This window comes from Symphalangus syndactylus, chromosome 12 (assembly GCF_028878055.3).
Source record: "Symphalangus syndactylus isolate Jambi chromosome 12, NHGRI_mSymSyn1-v2.1_pri, whole genome shotgun sequence".
Classification (NCBI taxonomy): domain Eukaryota; kingdom Metazoa; phylum Chordata; class Mammalia; order Primates; family Hylobatidae; genus Symphalangus; species Symphalangus syndactylus.
The window spans coordinates 30798104-30815915 of record NC_072441.2 but is presented as its reverse complement, the minus strand read 5'-3'; the positions used below and the strand labels follow the sequence as shown (position 1 = coordinate 30815915).

The window sequence follows — 17812 nt, the reverse complement described above, 5'->3', positions numbered from 1 at the left end:
TGTTTAGGTAAATTATCCATTTCACATTAATTTTTCATTTTTCATACAGATTCCAGTTTTTTCAGCAACACATGTCAAAAGACTATTTTTTCTCATTGAATTATTTTGTTATTTCTATAAAAAATCAGTTAAAGTAAAAATCAATCAAATATGGATCTATTTCTGGACTTTAGGTTACAGAAGTGACCAGAGCTCATGAGATTACCTAGGTGAGAAATTCAGCTAATATATAAAGAAGGAGACTCATTAGGAAAGAATAGTAGACTTCAGCAGAAATTGAAAAGAGACATGGACGGGTACTGCTTTATGATCTTGCAACTAGCCATCTTTTCTTCTTGCTTGCCTACCTAGAGTAAATCACCTACTATGTAAGACAATAATTTTTTTTCTGGGACTTAATAGATAACTTCCAGGAAGACATGACTAGATTATTTAGAACATGCAATCTATGTAATAAAATAAAAGAGTGTGGTTCCTATGTTACATTTTCTTTGGACAACAGGTAAAAGTTGGGACAGGTGCATATTATGATTTTTGCTTTCACAGTCTGTTTCTTGGCCCTACTGAAGTCTCCAATTAGATGCATATAGCTATCATTACATTAGAAAATTTTCATTCAAGCACTCTAGATAAGTATACACAAAACTGTCATAAGAAAAAGCATAATCAGCGTAATTCACATTCATGGTAACTCCTAAAGCTGAGAGTGAATGCATATCAAGAATAATAATACAAGACTAATTGATTTACATGGATAAAAGGGATAAAATGGATCCATATTTACACCTACATTGGTTTCACATCATATGCTATTTGAATTCACAGCTCACTTTAAAATGTCTTTGAAAGGTGCTATTTGTTCAATGAATACATTTAAAAATAGTACTAGAGCCTTGTCTGAACCCTGTAGCCCCCTAGCAGATTCCAGACAAGATAGGAGAATTCTCAGCATTTTACTATACTATGAAAGTTGTCATTTCATTTGTCAAAAATAAGCCCTATATTTTCAAACAAATATTGCTCTTCTACAAGACACTGCTGTCAGGGGATCCTCATGTTGTGTTAGATAAAAGTGTCTTTATGTCTTGGCGCTGTCTTCTGTATTAATCATTTCTATAAGGCATTGCTAATAGCAGTTCAAAATGAACTTCCTGAAATCCAGCATGCACTCTGCCATCCTGAGAGTCTAAATCACCCTATAGGTACATTTGAACACTACTTGCGCATATAATGCAATGACAATTGTAATATCTGAATCATTGTGTCCTTATACTTCTTCTGCTTCTGTATTACATGTAACATTTTCCGTTTGCATCACTTTTGTGGCCATTACCTTGTTCTGAGTCATCTTGTGGTTATTTGGAAGTTTTGTTTTTTTTAAAAAATTCTTTAGTAAACTGCTTAAGTATGAATACTGCATTCTACTCATCTCTGTATTCTCCAAAGCTTTAATGAAGTACCATTAATTTGATTACATTTAATGTATATTTGTTGAGATGATATTTTTGCCTAGCTATCAGTAAAGACCAGGACTAATTCCTTAGATATATACAAATCATATTATCAACCTTTCATTCTAGTGACGTTGCCAGGAACACAATTAAGCTCATGAGCTATCCAATTCTCAGTAATGAGAAGACAGGTTTGACAGTGTGGGATGATTAAAATGCTTAATGTTCAATTAGCCTTCTTGGATTAAGTCTAGTAAAGGAAAAGTTTGGTAATTTAAAGTTGTATTATGGAGAATATTATTTTACAAAGATTTTAAGAGGGCAATTTGAAAAGGACATTGATTGCTCTAAACTTAAAATATCCAAGGCAGCATTTTGAAACTAAAAAGACCAGATAAAGGGGTTATAAATATACTGAAAGTGAATGGTACACACAAGAAAACTGAAAAATGCAACCAAACTCGATATGAAGAATTTATTTAATCTAGCAGAAATAGGAAAAGGTGGACAATATAAATGACTCCTAAATCTACAGTGACATCCATTATCATAAATTACCGACATGAGAAATGCTATAATACTAAATGTAATTTTCTTGAGTCATTACATTTCAAATACATATCACATAGCAAGTATATAAAAATATGGATGTATAAAATGTGAATGAATTTTTCGCACTGAGAAGCAAAGGAACTTACACCTTTTTGTGAGGCATTATAAGAATGAAATCAGTGATTGGCAGTAGTAGAGCTGGAGACCAGTGCGGGGAGGTTGTCAAGGAGAGAAGGAGTGTATGTGTACACCTACTGTTAATTGAATACACTTCCAGAACTTGGGAGCCGGTTCTGAATGTGAACTAGGTGAAATCTGCCATCATCAGAAATGACTTTTTTTAAGAGATGGCTTCTGAATATGTTGCTGCTAAGACAAGGGTAAACATTTTAGTGTGTGTTTTTTTTTTTTCAGAGCTTCAGTGTGAAACCTGGCCTTTGTGCATAAAAGTTGCATCCTATTTCATAGAACGTGTACTTTGAAAGGGACCTAGGTGGTCATTGAGTTCAACTAGCTACATAAACACATGAATTAGTGAAAAGTGGGGTGACCTATCTGCAAATACTTAACACAATTTCATTCATCCTAAAAATCCACACTCTAATTTTAGACTCTTCTAAATGCTCTCCTGAGATAAGATCTGAAATCTTATTCATTGGCTCTATTATGTCCAATAGAATCATATAGTTTAAAACTAATTTTGCACCTGTATTAATGCCTTTTAAGTATTTGAATTTTGTTCTCTCTAAAACATTCTATTAATCTGGCTAAGTGTTTCCATCTCCTGGTGTGATATAATTTCTAGTTTCCACATGATCCTAGTTGCTCTCAACCTGTTTCCTCTTTTTTGAAAGAATTCTCAATTGTCTGTTTCTTTATATTGTGGTGACTTCTACTGCAATAGAAAAATGGGCAAAATATAGGAAGAGCTTATTCGTGTAAGAAGACATGTTAGTTTCCTATAAATATGCAAAATTTTAAATTTCCATAGTAATCAATTAAATGCTAATTAAAGGAAGATAACCTTGTTTTATCTTCCTTGTTTTCATACATAAAGTCGGCAAGGTTGAAGAACCCCATCATTTTTGCCAAGGGTTCAGGGAAGCAGTTACCACTGTATGCTGATGCAATAAAAGAAAAAAATAATCAGAGAAATGTTCAAAAATTCATTAATAAAACTGTTTAGCATATAAAGAAAAGAGACTGAGGGAAATCGTCAAATAGCTTAGGGCACAATGTAGCTACTGAATGTTAGGATAATTTAATGACTTTGAGAAAATGCTTGTAATTCCTTATTAAGAAGACACAGCAGGCTATAAAACAACATTATATATGTATTTTTTATCAATAATATCTATAGAAAAATACAGAATGAACCCTGGGAAGTACAATAATAGGTATCATACCTTTCTGTCTTCGATGTTTCTGACAATGAAAATATATTATCTGTCCAATCAGACATTGAATGAAAACAAGTTTTGCCAGGCACGGTGGCTCACGCCTATAATCCCAACACTTTGGGAGGGTGAGAAGGGTGGATCACTTGAGGGCAAGAGTTCAAGAGCAGTCTGGCCAACATGGCGAAACCCCATCTCTACAAAAAATACAAAACTTAGCCAGGCATGATGGGGCACACCTGTAATTCTAGCTAGATGGGAGGCTGAGGCAGGAGAATCTCTTGAACCCGGGAGGCAGAGGTTGCCGTGAGCTGAGATTATGCCACTGCACTCCAGCCTGGGCCACAGAATAAGACTCCATCTCGAAAACAAAAACAAAAACAAAAACAAAAAACAAGTTTTAAAAACACTTCCGGAAGTTTTCTGATCAGTCCTGAACCTTGCTGTTTTGTTCTTAGACTCTTTGTGTATGTATCAGGGTCATAGTGACCTTTTCATTGCTATATCTTCTATTACAGTGTCCTATAACCTCCAAATATTTTCCATGACCACTGTTATTAAGTCATGCTCCTGTATTTTCTGAACCTAAAAGCCTTTTTGTTTGGCTTTACATTAGTTCCTATGAAATTTCATTTGGTTTTATTGAGTCCATATGTTGTGCTGTTGAAAGTTTTAGTTTTTTTCTGTTGTTCCTTATTGAACAGCCAGGCACAGTTCTGCATATTTCACTGATATGTTTGCCTGATATTGGTGTCCTCATCCAACATGAATGCCCTTTTATCCATCAAAGATTGTGGAGTATTTCCCCCCACTCCCTTTTTTATTTTTATTTTTATTTTTTTTACTAGGAAGGAAACTCATCATAACCAGCATCACCAAAAGATGTGTTGTCCAAACCATTTTAATTTGCAGGAAAACACGACCGACTAAGGAAGACCATTCCAAGTAAGTCTGATTGTATATGTTCTACTTCTAGAGAAATGTAGACATTTGTAGGAAAATTATTTTGAAAGATTATATCGATATTTAAGCAATTTTATAATCATGGAAAATGGCATATTTGAAAAGTGTTATCAAATATAGAGCAAGAACTCTCAACAATGCAGGTGTAAGGTGCTGCTGGTGTGCACTGTATGATCGTATTAGTCAAGGCTTTTGCCCACGGACTTATGGATAGTGAGAGCCACCACTCTGATTAAACTAAACAATTTATTCCTGTAAAGCAACACAGAATATTCTTATCATCATTTACAACTCTTAGAGATTCAAACCTATGTCATTTACCAACTAGACACTAAAGTTTCTTGTCCTTAAAAGAAATTTCACATTAATCTGAAAGAAGGTAAATATTGGCAGATTCTCTTCTCTAATTCTATTGCTTTTAGAGTCCCAGCTAATCTTTCTCAATGGACAAACTAAGAAAATTTATATGCTAACATGTGAAGTACTTTCCCCAAGATAGCAAATAGTTTCCTATTAGGTGAAAAAAAACCTCTAGGATGCAAAATTATATTAGGGTTAAGGGAAAAGGATTCCTAGATAGCTTAAAGAAAATTATGTCAAAGAGTAGAATGTCTCAGGAAGTAAAGAAGAGTGAGGGAGAGAATGCATAGAAGGTCCTCTCTTTATAGAAATATGCCCTGTGATGTTGTGGTGTGTCTGGTCTTTTTAAGGCGTATTAGTACCTTTATTAAGTTCATATGCCAATGTGAAATAAAAAATATGGATGAGAGAAATTCCTAAATTTAAGATTCAAGAAATAGCAATTATATTTTATGCAGTAAAAATATCACTGTACTGCATAGACCTGAATACCAAAGGAGAGCTGAACAAAAAAGGCTAATCTCTGTGACATCTTGCAAGGGAAATAGGCACAAAAACAAGGGGTTGATCAGAGGTGAGGGCACATCTATCCTACTTTAACCACAGATCACTAAGACATTAAAAGTCACATTACTTCTATTGTGGGTAGAGTTCAGTCACTTAGAAGTGTTTCTTGCGTGCCAGTTTCTCTCTTGCTTCCTCGGGCAAAAGAAACCATATTCTCTCTTCTTGGTAAATATGACCTAGAGCAATATGTTGCTCCTTAGTTTATTCTTGTTCTGGTGTGGGTACTGATATCCATATACAAAATTTTTTTTCTGAAGTGTTTCTAGTGCTTGAACAAGGATTATCAAAACAAACAACTCATCCATAGAGTTGCACAAAACTCAGTGTTTTCTTTTTCAGCTATTATGTCATAATGACTAAGAATATCATGGCAGAAAGAGCTACATGTTCATCAAATTCTTTTCCTACACATTTGGACAGCATTGCCCATACCAAGGCACATGAGTGAGGCTGCCAATAGAATGTGGCTGGGGTGATATACATCACTTCCAGACTTGCCCATAAAACCTTCCAGCACAAGATCCCTTTTGCTCTTTCCTTTTTAGTAGGCCAAATAGAGAGGACTCAAAGGACCTTGAGGAGGGCAAAGCCACATGATGGAAGGTGTCTTTGTATCTGAGTCACCCTTGGAAACAAGCTGGTTGGAGAGGAGCATCTATGTAGAATTTATGTTTGAGAGAGAAACAAATCTTACTCTCTTAAGCTACTGAAATTTGGGGGGTTATTGGTTACATTTATTAGCCTTCCCCAAATAGGTATGGACTCTGGGCCAAACTTCCTTGGTTCCAATCTCATTTCATCAAAAGCTGTGTGACCATGGGCAAGCTATTTAATCTCCCTAGTGCTTCAATTTCCTTATATATGAGATGGTGATAGTAACATTATGTACCTCATAAAGTATTGGGGGAACTGAATGAGATATACAGCCCTTTAATAAGCCTGGCATATAAGTAGAAGTTATTATTTCCAAAGAAAGATGACTCTCATTGTGAGATCATTTCCAAATATGGATCTCTTATAGAGTTGGATAGACAACTATAAGCTGATTTGTTAAAAGAAAAATTATCCAAATTTGACATTCAACTGCAAGAGTGTTGAGTTTTGCAGAAAGAAAATAGGAGGGAGGAAAGTAAGGAATAAGGAAGGAAGGGAGGAAAGAAGGAAGACTTCTTTGTTCTATGCAGCTTATGTGCTAACCCAACTTTGTTAATATGCTGACACAGCAAAAAAAGAAATATATGTCAGCATCAGATAGTTAATATGGACAAAGCAAATTCCAGAGGCAGACCAACATTTTCTCTTGTTATTGTTTATAGGAGTATTCTGGATATGTTTCTGACTTGGATATCAAGTATATTAAAAATCCCATACCCTCTTTTCCCTCTGGCTTTGTTAACATATCCTTACTTGTCCTGTTGTAAAACAAACTGAAATACGCCAATAGCTCTTTGCCATTTTGTAAGCTTTATTCTAAGACACAATGCTTATAAATAAAGCACTATAATGCCATAGAAACTCTCAACAAATGTGCATTTACAGTTTCTCCTAAAAATAGATGAAGATTACGGGTTTTAAAATGAATGAGAAACTACAGGAAAAAAATCATGGGAACTCAGGAAAATGAGTGAAGCAAAAAATGTACCGTATGTAACAGAAATGGGTATTTACTCAGTAACAGTGACAACAAAGCTAAACACAAGGAAATTAGTACTTTGTAGATTAGGTAACAAAAAGCTATAAAATTGCCTCGTTTTGATCCCTTTGAAGTTTCTTAGAAACGGCTCTCACTTCATAGGCAAATATGTGAACTTGGTAGTTGACTGTTTATTCATCAAGATGTTCTTCACCTTTATGGAAGGAAGTGAGCTTTTATTTTTCTGAAGTCTTCAAGGCGTGAAAAAAAAGAGATGTATCTGTGGAGAAAGGAGCTTTTCTACTAAAAAAAAAGTGCCTATTCTGAAAAGAAACAAGCAGTTAACTGAAAAAAAAAAAAAGAAAAAAACTAAATGAGATTTTCTGCACTGTTACAGTGCCCAAGGACAGTTCTGATTCGATGCCTTAGCAATTTACATGGAATTTTATTCTGGTGTTTTCTCTACAGTTCAGCAAAAACAAGCAACAGAACAACATACTATTTCTGAGCCACAAGAACCATTTTCAGAGGCCAGTGTATGTAGTTTCAAAATTCTTCACTTCTAACAGTATCATATAAATGGACTGTAGAGAAAAAAAAAATCCTTTTAAATCTTTAATGCTGCCTAAGTCTTGCGGGACATTTGGGGCTTTCATTCACCTTCTAGAAGGGTATCTGGGCTCAAAGGTCACATCTAGCGCAGGGATGAGCATGAACCCAAAGGGTGGTGGTAGTGCTGATGGATAATTTCACCAACTTGGGCAGCAGAGTTGGTTTGAGTATGAGGACACTTTAGCTCTGGGGAAATGTCAACAGCAGGGCCTGCCAGCTTCACCAGGCAACCTCCAACACTCAGCCGCTCTTGGTGTATCAATGGCTTGCTCATCCTCAATCACAAAGAGAAAGTAAGAAACTCAGCTTTATGTTCTTTAAACAAGTCCTAGAATTTTGTGATAACAAAACATAGCCTAGCCTTACCAATAGCAACAAGCAGAGAGAAGAGAGTGTAGACAATCAATGGAATATGTTCCTTCAATTATGAAAATATTTCTCCACTTCCGTGTGGGGATTTGTCTCATTCTGAGCAGAATTAGCACAATTTGGAGCCCTTGGATTCCATGAATAGACTCTTTAGTAAATCAGTTAGGCATTCTTTTTCCGGCTACTCTTCCGTCTAAAAAGTGTAGTGGAAAAAGTTCTAGAGAAGAAAACATGAGACAAGAATTTGAGTCTCAGTACTGCCATTAGTCCAGTTTATAAGTACAGGCAAGTTGCTTCACCTCCTCCCAGGTGTAGGAGCTGAATTGGCTGCTCTTTAAAATCTCTTTCAGCTCTAAAAGCCTAAACTACCTGCAAAGGCTAGCACTGGCTCCTTCAGTCCCTAATCTGTGTACACTATTAAAATGATGAGGTCTTGTCTTTTAAAAATGATGTTTTAAGAAAAAAGCATTTTTTCTCTCTTGGCCCTCAGACTGTAAATCCTTTGTTGTGCTAAGACATGCAAACAACTGACACTGAATAACATAATTTATTATTTGCATTGGATATGTCACATTAAAGGCTAGATGGGCACACTTTTTTTTTTAATCAATCAGTCATCTGATTATATTTTCTTGCTTACTGAAATTAAACCGAGCTCATAATTAACATCCAATTAACACTACCAGGTGAAGTTCTTTAGTGTTGTCTCTTCTCTAAGTAACAGTGATTTTCTTCTGATGGCCTTCTACTTCTTGGAAGGTCAGCAGGTCCCCGATTCAGACTCTTGTTCCTACCTCAGCTGATTCATACCAAATCCTCCAAGAGCAATCTCCTTACATAATTTTCCTTTTTCACAGTGGTCACAGTTCTGTAGCTATATAATAAAAATCATGCAAATCTGGATTTTGCTTATGCTAAAGACTGGCTTATTTGAATAGGAGGACCAATGTTCATTTACTTCAGTGTGAATGAAGCTTGATGCAATGTTTTTCAATGTGACTTTAGCTAAGCCTGCAATCGGCAGAACCTACAATACAGATTGCTATACTTACAAGTCTGATTTGTGACAACTGTGGCATCTGATTGTGTTTTCTAGATTTAGCAGCTTCTCTAGCTTTATTCTTCTGGCCAGCTTTTGAATATGATTTTATGTACTCTTAGCAATCAGTCCATTTAATTTGGATTTTTGCTTTTTTCATCAGGATTCAAAATGTAACCCAACAAATTTCAGATGAAGTCTAAAATAGGGTTTTCTGTGATTCACATACAGCAGTGAAGAATATAGGATTATATATATGCCTTTATATATAGTTATAAGTATATAGATGTATATATATGTGCATTCACACACACACAAATAGACTCTAAGTGCATATATACAAACATTCCTCCAAATTCCAATTGCCTTTTCTTTGATAGGTTTGATAGCAATGTAAAATCATATACTCTAAAAGGTTTCTTATTCACATTATCATCATAACAATGTAAATCATTACTACTTCTCACTTGGTTAAATTGGAAAAGATTGAAACACTAATTTTAAAACTCTTTTTAAATTACCTTGCTTTTTCATAGAATTATGCAGAACAGAAAATAATATTTAGTCTATTATTTTTATCTTGAATGTTTTCATGTCAATTTCAGAAAAATTGTGACCCTTTTTTATAGTTCATTTTCCTAGAACCATGGATAGTATTGAAATATTTTTATTTTTCACAGATATTAATTTCTGGGATAAATACACATCAGTGATAAGTAAGTTCAGTTAAATTTTTCAATGTTTCAATGTTGGATAGAATATCTTTCATTTGACCAGAATCTGTGGGAATTGATCAGAAATGTGCATGGCAAAATAGTCCCTTTGAATTGCTCCCTTACCAAGCTCTTCTCTATCAGCAAATCATAGATGAAAAATTTATTCTCAACATGGGAGAAATTAGACTTCGCATTTTCACTAGTATTAGAAAGAAGGAACAAAGAAAAACAGGAAATAAAAGCAGAGAAAAACAAGTTGTGAGATTCTATCAATCAAAATGCTGATTATACTGGAAATTATTCAGTTGAGTCTCCAAATTGAGAAAAACTTGTTTTTTTTGTTTGTTTGTTTGTTTCCTGTTTGTTTGTGGAAAGAGACAAAGAAGACAACAATAAAAAGTGTAGAGTAGCAGTTTAGTTGCAAAAAGAAAGGAAAGAAAGAGGAGACGAGAGGAGAGGACAGGAAAGAAAGCCCTTTCCCACCCCCTCCTAAGAAAACTCTGGAGTCTACATATTCCACACACACCTTCTGCCATAGAGTGAGGGATACAGTATACTGCAAAAGTGTTCATCAGAGAAAGCTACAACGAGGCAGGAGAGCAAGCAAGTTTTCAAATGTTTCTCATCAGTAGGGGCTAAAACAAATAAGAGTTGGCCCTTCATTTATTAGAAAACTAAATAAATTAGGTTCATGTCCCAAGGCATTCTGATTAATCAAGGATTTCTTTTTATTTTAAAGTGAAACAACACAGGGAAAAACAGTCTGTATGGCAATTTTAACATTTGTCTCTGTTTATTTTTCTTTCTTTGAGTGGGCATTTCTATCTATCATTAGCTCAAAAAAACTTAACATTCATAGAATTAAAAATTGCATAAGGGAACAACAAAATAACAACTCCTTCCAATGACAGAACTGGGGCTTAGTAATTTTTATGGGTATGAATATTGAGGTATCAAAATGGCAGAAGAGAGTAGGCAAAAGGCCTTTATCCAAGATGGCACATTTTAATGATAGCTCACCATAATACTTAGCACTAGTAAAGACCTACAAGTGCTTCTGAAGTGAAATGTATCATTACTTCCAGCCTCCAAACCATTCTATACGTTGAGCCTGGCTTTTGTCTTTTGAATCATTCTGCAAGGATATTTTTGAATTCTCAGCTACTCTTCCAGCAAATCAACCCTTTACTAGTTAACGCGCAACGAGTATATGAAAAATAGAATTGTCTCAACCCTAGGACAGGAAATTATATTTCTCTGCCTTCATTTCCTCCTGTTGTCCCTGCTTTTTCATCTTTTCCCCACCTAAATAGAACCACACGTGTGTATATATATGTATATAGAAAAACTTCTCAAAACTACTTATTTTCACAGGGGTCCTAGCATATGGCCAAGACCATCCTTTGTGATACTTTTTGTGTAATCCTGATATAATGTATTTGGCACAGAGATCAACTGGTTACTAGTTTACATAAATTCTATTCTATACAAATATTAGTAAGTAGAGCAATCTGGAATATAACAGAACAACGACCAAATTACAGATCATCTGCTAAAGAGAGCAGAATACACAGACAATAGCCCAATGGGGTGTTCAAGGGCATCACATGGTATAACAGATGTTAAAGGACTCTAAATGACAAAGCACTTTGGACATTAAGGTCATTATTATTGTTGTTATTGTGGCGTAACAACTGACACACTATGGGAAAAATAAATCCCTAGAAGGCAAAAAGCTCTGGTCAGGTTTAATATAAGGAATCATTTCCTCTCCATGTCTAACAGTTGGCATTTGGCAATGAGAATGTAATGTTTGGAGAAACACACCTTGGGCCTATAAAATAGAAACTTGAATATACAAATATATATTATGAAGTATGATAGGATACAAATTGATGTAAAAATATGCTTTGCTGTCTCTATTTCATGATTTTAAAAATCATATGGTTTTGTGTTGTTGGATGTTGAAGCAGAGTTAGCAAACCCTTTGGTTATTTTTAGGAATGTTTTCACAGTATATGTTATTACAGTGTTGAAGTTGGTATCTTACATGTTAAGTAGCCTTCTGAAATATTTAGGACTCAACTAAAAATAACTAAACATTAATATAGATCATTCTAATCACATGTTCAGTTATACTGTTGGTAGTAAGAATGGATGGTAAGAGTGGAAATTCATCAAGATTTGCTACTTGGCCCATTTTGATTTATGTGTTTGAGATAGTCAAGTAATCCTGAAGTGTAGGATGTCCATGAAATCTTCATTGTTAATTAGGCAATGGCCTGAGGCTTTAGCTGTAGGAAATACTGTAGAAAGATGGTATATTAGGAAGAGATATTTTCCCATCCTTAGGCTAACTAGTAAGATACTTGCACCCTGATAGCAGTTCTTGGGTCAGTGTTTGACAATCAATCATTCTTCAAGATGGAGGAGCTGCTGAGATTCAATAAGCCATTGAGTCAATCACCTTGCCTCATGAGGCCAAATTCTTTTGGCTTTTGGAAGTTACTCACTGTTGAACAATTCTAGGCAGCCATCTTGAAAGATAATCTTCCCATTTCTTAGGTCACAGTTGTCATGTCACTGGCCTTCATCTCAATTCCAGTTAACTTATAAAGTGCGGTATGTAGTGTTGAACCTCCAGAAAGAACATCATGAGCACAACCATCCTCCATGAAATGCCAAGTTTAAATTACTAGCAGAGTCACCGTCCACATCTGAGAGTGTACAGGAACTTGATAATCGCTGTTGTCTTTATCACTATCATCATCTCCATTAGCATCATCAGCATCACAGTTGCAGTATGGGGATCACGTTAAGTGATGCGGCGAGATCAGAAAAACCATTATCAAGACAATGTCCAGTTTGGATGTGTAAATATTATCCTGTGCTTCTTGGCCCATTTAGCAAACACTTTCTTTTCAGTGATAAACCTATGACCCCCATATGGGGCATGTTCATGAAGAAAATATTCATCACACTCATCCCTTCCTTGTTCATAGTAATGGTAGGGGACTTTTCTATACCCTTCTGTCCTAGAAAAGAAAAAAAAAAAGAAAAGGAGAGAAAGACTGAGATGAAGAATGACGCACTCATTTACAAGAATCCATTATGTACCCAGTAAATGCATTTAGTCACAAACCCATACATGATTCTTGTCCATGAACTCAGTTAAAAGCTATTATATGTATGAAAGCTTTTAGGAAGATGTACCAAGTTCTTAGTGGTTTAATAGATCAAATAAAATTTATGTATCACACCAGTTACATTCAAACACATGGCTATCTTTTGAAAAAGGAAATGGTGTATAATTGAAGAAACTTTAGATAGCCTCTTGCAGAACTTGAAGAAACTGTGATTTTTCACAGTAAGATATTGGTTCATCTGAGCTCCATTACGCTTATAGTTAGGGAAGAAATATTTGTTCACGAAGACTGTGGCTGAGAGTTACCATTTTGACATTATGATTAAAACAGTCTGTGAATTATATTGTGCCAATTGTTGGTAGGGAAATAGATTTCATTAACCTGATGAAGCATGGAGGGTTTGTTTTATTATCTAATTAGAAACTATCCCACCAGCGAGGATATACTGTGGGTAAACACACTCATTTTAAATAAGGATCTGGCAGATTACTCACTTATTAGTGAAGTATAATTTCCAGGAATTCTTGTTAAGCTGTCAGTTTCTCTGAGGCTTCAGGACATTTTGTCCTTCATGATCAAATCTAACTAACCATTGAGTAGATGGCTATCCATCAAGCCATCAGAGCAGCAGAAATGACAAACTTGCTTTTGCAAATTACACAACCACTAAACTTCTTCTGTATTTTCAAGCCAAAAGTCCCTGCTATGCCACCGATTAAGGGAAAAGTGTTCCTCCTGACATTTGACATTAGACTGGTAAATATTTTTCTTTTTATCACCCCTAGAAGTGACAATTTGATGCACTGACAATAAAATGTCATGTCAGCAAAGAACACTGGGAAATAATTGTTGCTTTACCTGTTTCTCAGATTTATGGTATTAAAATGAATTGTGATATTTTGACAAGATCTCAGAATTGGAGCTGCATAAAAATAATTTCCTGTGATCTTACTTGCAGTAGGTGTCATTTATCATCCCGTAGACGTGAATGCCATAGCAGGCGTCCATGGCCAGAATGAAGGTAAACCACCCTGTGCTGAGATACGAGCCAGACTGGACTCTGAGGGAAATGAAAACAAACAATAACAAACAGAACAAAACACAGAACACACACACAGAACAATAAGGTGTGTGAGAAACGAGCAACATTTCATCAAAAACATAGCACTTGTTATCAGGAAAAAGCATTGAGAAACTTGACAGTATGTCAAAGATGCACACTTAGTTTGAATTATCTCTGAATAATTTATGGGAATGCTCTTGCTCTTACTACCGTAAGCCTCAAAGCTATGTTGTGTGGAAGAAAAGCCATATGGCAAATATCTGAAGTCAAATAATCCTCTCCCTTCAGGTGAAAAATAGTTTATTTAATTTTCCATAAGACACAAATTAGTGCTGTCTATCAGAGGAAAGTTTCTCTTAAAGTTGCTTGGAGCCCGTGATGGGAACTGAATGATAATAGTGCTATCTTGCTTACCTGGACATATTACTACTTTCTTGAAGGCTGCTTGGGTTTCTCAGTGTAACTTACATGCAGTATATGTGAATAACTTGAAATGAAAGCATCTGAGCATCTGAAAAGATTTCCTTAACTGCTTTCCAGGCATTATAAGACAAGACTTTTCCTTTTTAAGACCTATGTTACCAACTTCTTCATTGTATTTCCATTGAACAAGCTACATGGTAATCACTTCTGGAGGCTGGGGATACAACAATGATCAAAACAACCAAAGCTTCTGTCTTTGTGAAGGCCAGTGGATTGGATGTGGAGGTAGCTATGTTATAAAGGTTGGCCAGGAAAGCCTTCTTTGATCATGGGTACAAAGATCTGAAAAAGACAGAGGGGAGGATCAAGGAGGAAGAAGCCATTTGGATCACATGAGGAAACGGTATTTCAGGAAGAGGGAAGGGCAAGGACAAAACCACAAATACGGAAGTATGGTTGGTATGTTCAAAGAAGAGCTGGGAAATGCAGGAACTGAGGGGGGAGGGTGGTGATGTACTTAGATGAAGTGCTGATTGGGCATCTGCCAAGTTCCAAATGGTTCAAAGGAATGTTCAATGAAAAGCTGGATCTCCATATTTGTCTTCAGCCAATGTGACTCAATCCATTCAAAACAGATGACTGCCCGTCTCCTTAAAACTCTCTCCACAGGGGCATTTGGACTACCCCAATTTGTTTGACAGCTGTGTAGCAACACCTCTGAAAAAGATTAAATGGTCTACCTTCCATACAGACTTCTTGGCCTACAGGAGCACAGCCAGTTCAAACTGACACTTAGATATGGATAACCGCTCTCTGGATACAGCCCTCCAGCCAGTGCTTGCTCCCTACTGATGCTCAATATTGTTGATGCACATCCCAGTACCAAGCCATCAGTGTGCTATAATTAGGAGCCTTGAATCCTTTGCTGCTGCTGCTGCTGCTTCTTTTTAACAGGCACTACTTAGTGTCAAATTACTTACAACGTGCCAGCATTTCAGGAAAAACACAAACTCACAGTGGGGGTTGATGATTGGATTTTTTAGCCTTTACTTGCACTGACTTTGGGTGATTTACAAGGAGACACAAACTCAGCCCATATACATCCTCTCTGCATACTTGTCACTGAGTCTGAAATGTTACTACCTAAGTAGCCATTCCTTCGCATCTTCTGGTGTATGGAAAATATCCCAGAAACCAGATCACAGCGAGTTATATACACTTTCCTCTGTGACAGTAGCAGCAACACGGGGCAGCAATAGATACAAAATGAGTGGGAAGACCTGTCTCAGGGAAGCGAGATACACTAACGAACAACTTTGCCTTTTAGACAACTTAACCTGCAGTCAGTCCTGCATTCTGGGGTCTGAGGAGGAGCAGCAATGATGGGAATTGCTTAAAACACCATCTGCTTAAAAAGCCCTTATTTGAAAATGAGAAGAGATCAGAAGAGGCAAAAGTCTTGACAAAATGCTCCCAAATTGAATCTAAACATTTTGTCAATGTACTGAATTTGTCTGGTTATTATTCCTATGGAATTGTGTATTCTTTTTTTTTCCTCTTCTTTCTCATACTATTTTTTCTACCTTTCACTCCCTATCTTGTCTATTGTTCATTATCAGGCTGACCAAGCACTCGTAGAGATCACTAAAAGTTACGGCATTTGTTTGTTTCTACATGATGAGGAAAAAAATAGGTCTCATGTATTTACTCATTTATTCACTTTTTCAACCAACATTTATTGGGATCCTATTATGTGCCACTGACTGTGCTAGGAAGCTGGTGATGAATATTTTCTTAAGAGTACATGGTCTAGTGAGGGAGGCACACATGTTAAAACAATTGATCACAATACAGTGCAACAAAGCACAGCCACGTGTTTCAGAGTCAACACAGAGTGCAGTTAGAATTGGAGTGAGGATATCTGGTTTCATACTGCAGCTCTGCCACTACTTGAACATGAGGCTTTGGCCACTTATTTAGCCTCTCTGGGTCTTATTTTCCTTGTGTCTAAAATGAGATGGTTGAACTATGATTCTGTGATCATCACCCTCAACAGTCTGTAATTAAGTTTTAACCATTGTGCAGTACCATGCTGTATGCATATTGGATGTAATGAGCAAACATGTGAGTAGGTCAGATCACATTTCGTGCTCGCTTGTGTGATGGGCATGACACTAAATGTATGGGGTATATATAAAAATATAAGCTGGGTATAAAGTTTTTACCTTGCAATGGTAGTGACAATGGTCACACAACTTTTGTGGGGAGAACTCCATGATTCCCTTCTTTACACTGCCACTCATGGAAGGTGTTGCAATGGCTGACGAAGGCCAAGGGCATAACTGAACCATAGTGCTAAGGGTAAAGGTGAATTTGAGTGAGAAAAAAATAATCATAATTAGGAAAAATCATCCTCCCCTTGATGTGGTCCCTTCACAGAGGTGCTAATTATCAAAGACAAAGATAATATGATATCCCCAGGAAAAAGAGGAAGATCCTCTTTGTAACATATGGACACTTATTCTGCAAAACAAGCAGGCTCTCCTGACACATTCTGGTCCAGCCCACACAGTCATTTCTGAAGGTTCGACAGTAAGCTTCCAGAACACAGCCCTCAAAGAATAAAGAAGATACAACGGTCATAGTGGCTTCTCTATATATCTATGTTCTCTTTACCACAGGAAAAGAGGATCAAGAATTTCAGGGTTTGGCATCTGGTCAAAGATCTTTCCATCTTACCACCTAATGAGGAAACTTTACCACATTTCTGATACTTGATTCCTTTAGGACCTAACCTGATTTGTTTTATTTCTGTGTAGACAGGCCATGCTAATTAGCTCAGTAGCACTTTAAACAAGATGTGTTGCATTTGATTCAGATGGGGGAGGCTCATACTGCCCAAGTGCCCTGTCCTACAAACAGCACTTAATTAGACAGTTGCAGTTCCTTTCCCTGATGCCTCTGATATATTTGGGATGTTAAATGGCATGGGGTTTCCTACCCACAGTACAAGTGAGGGCTAGCAAAGTAGTTCTTTTCTCTAACTATTTGGAGCTAATGTCCATACAACGATGCTTGCAGTGGAATAATGACAACTTCTGGATGAATCCAGGAATTCTTCCAAATAAATGCCTAGTAATCCGAGTCCCCAGAGGAACTCACTGGCCTGATGGCACTGGCTCTGGAACGTCTTGTAGCTGCACCATTTCCAAACTCTACTGGGTTGCTGTGTGAGCATACTGGAAATGAGAAATTATAAATTATACACAACTAGACCTGTAAGTTTCAATGAAAACTACAACAAAAAGACTTTACCTGATGTATGTGAAATTGTTTATGATTTCCAGCTTGGAAAGACTTAGTGATAACTATCAAATGCCTTAAAGTGATAATTATCAAATGCCTTAAAAATTCTTAAAGGGTATCCTCTGGGGCCAAATACTGTCTCATAATTTGTCACTCATGCATGCAGCACTAACTGTATCAGCTGGCCATCAACCATAGCATTTTTTTTTTTTTTT

General features: G+C 36.3%; 1 protein-coding gene across 4 annotated transcripts in view; it reads right to left on the bottom strand.

Moving 5' to 3' along the window:
* Nucleotides 1-1912: 1912 nt before the first annotated feature.
* The window catches only part of ST6GALNAC3 (ST6 N-acetylgalactosaminide alpha-2,6-sialyltransferase 3), a 582436-nt gene continuing 566536 nt past the window's right edge, over nucleotides 1913-17812 (bottom strand). For 3 of the 4 annotated variants that reach the window (XM_063624080.1, XM_063624082.1, XM_063624079.1), the window contains exons 4-5: nucleotides 13758-13865; nucleotides 1913-12694 (exon numbers count right to left, since the gene is read on the bottom strand). In XM_063624080.1, the coding sequence (XP_063480150.1) occupies nucleotides 12508-12694; nucleotides 13758-13865 (295 nt within the window). In that variant the 3' untranslated portion in view covers nucleotides 1913-12507. The remainder of the gene's footprint in view (nucleotides 12695-13757; nucleotides 13866-17812) is intronic. The other variant, XM_063624081.1, reaches the window with a different exon arrangement.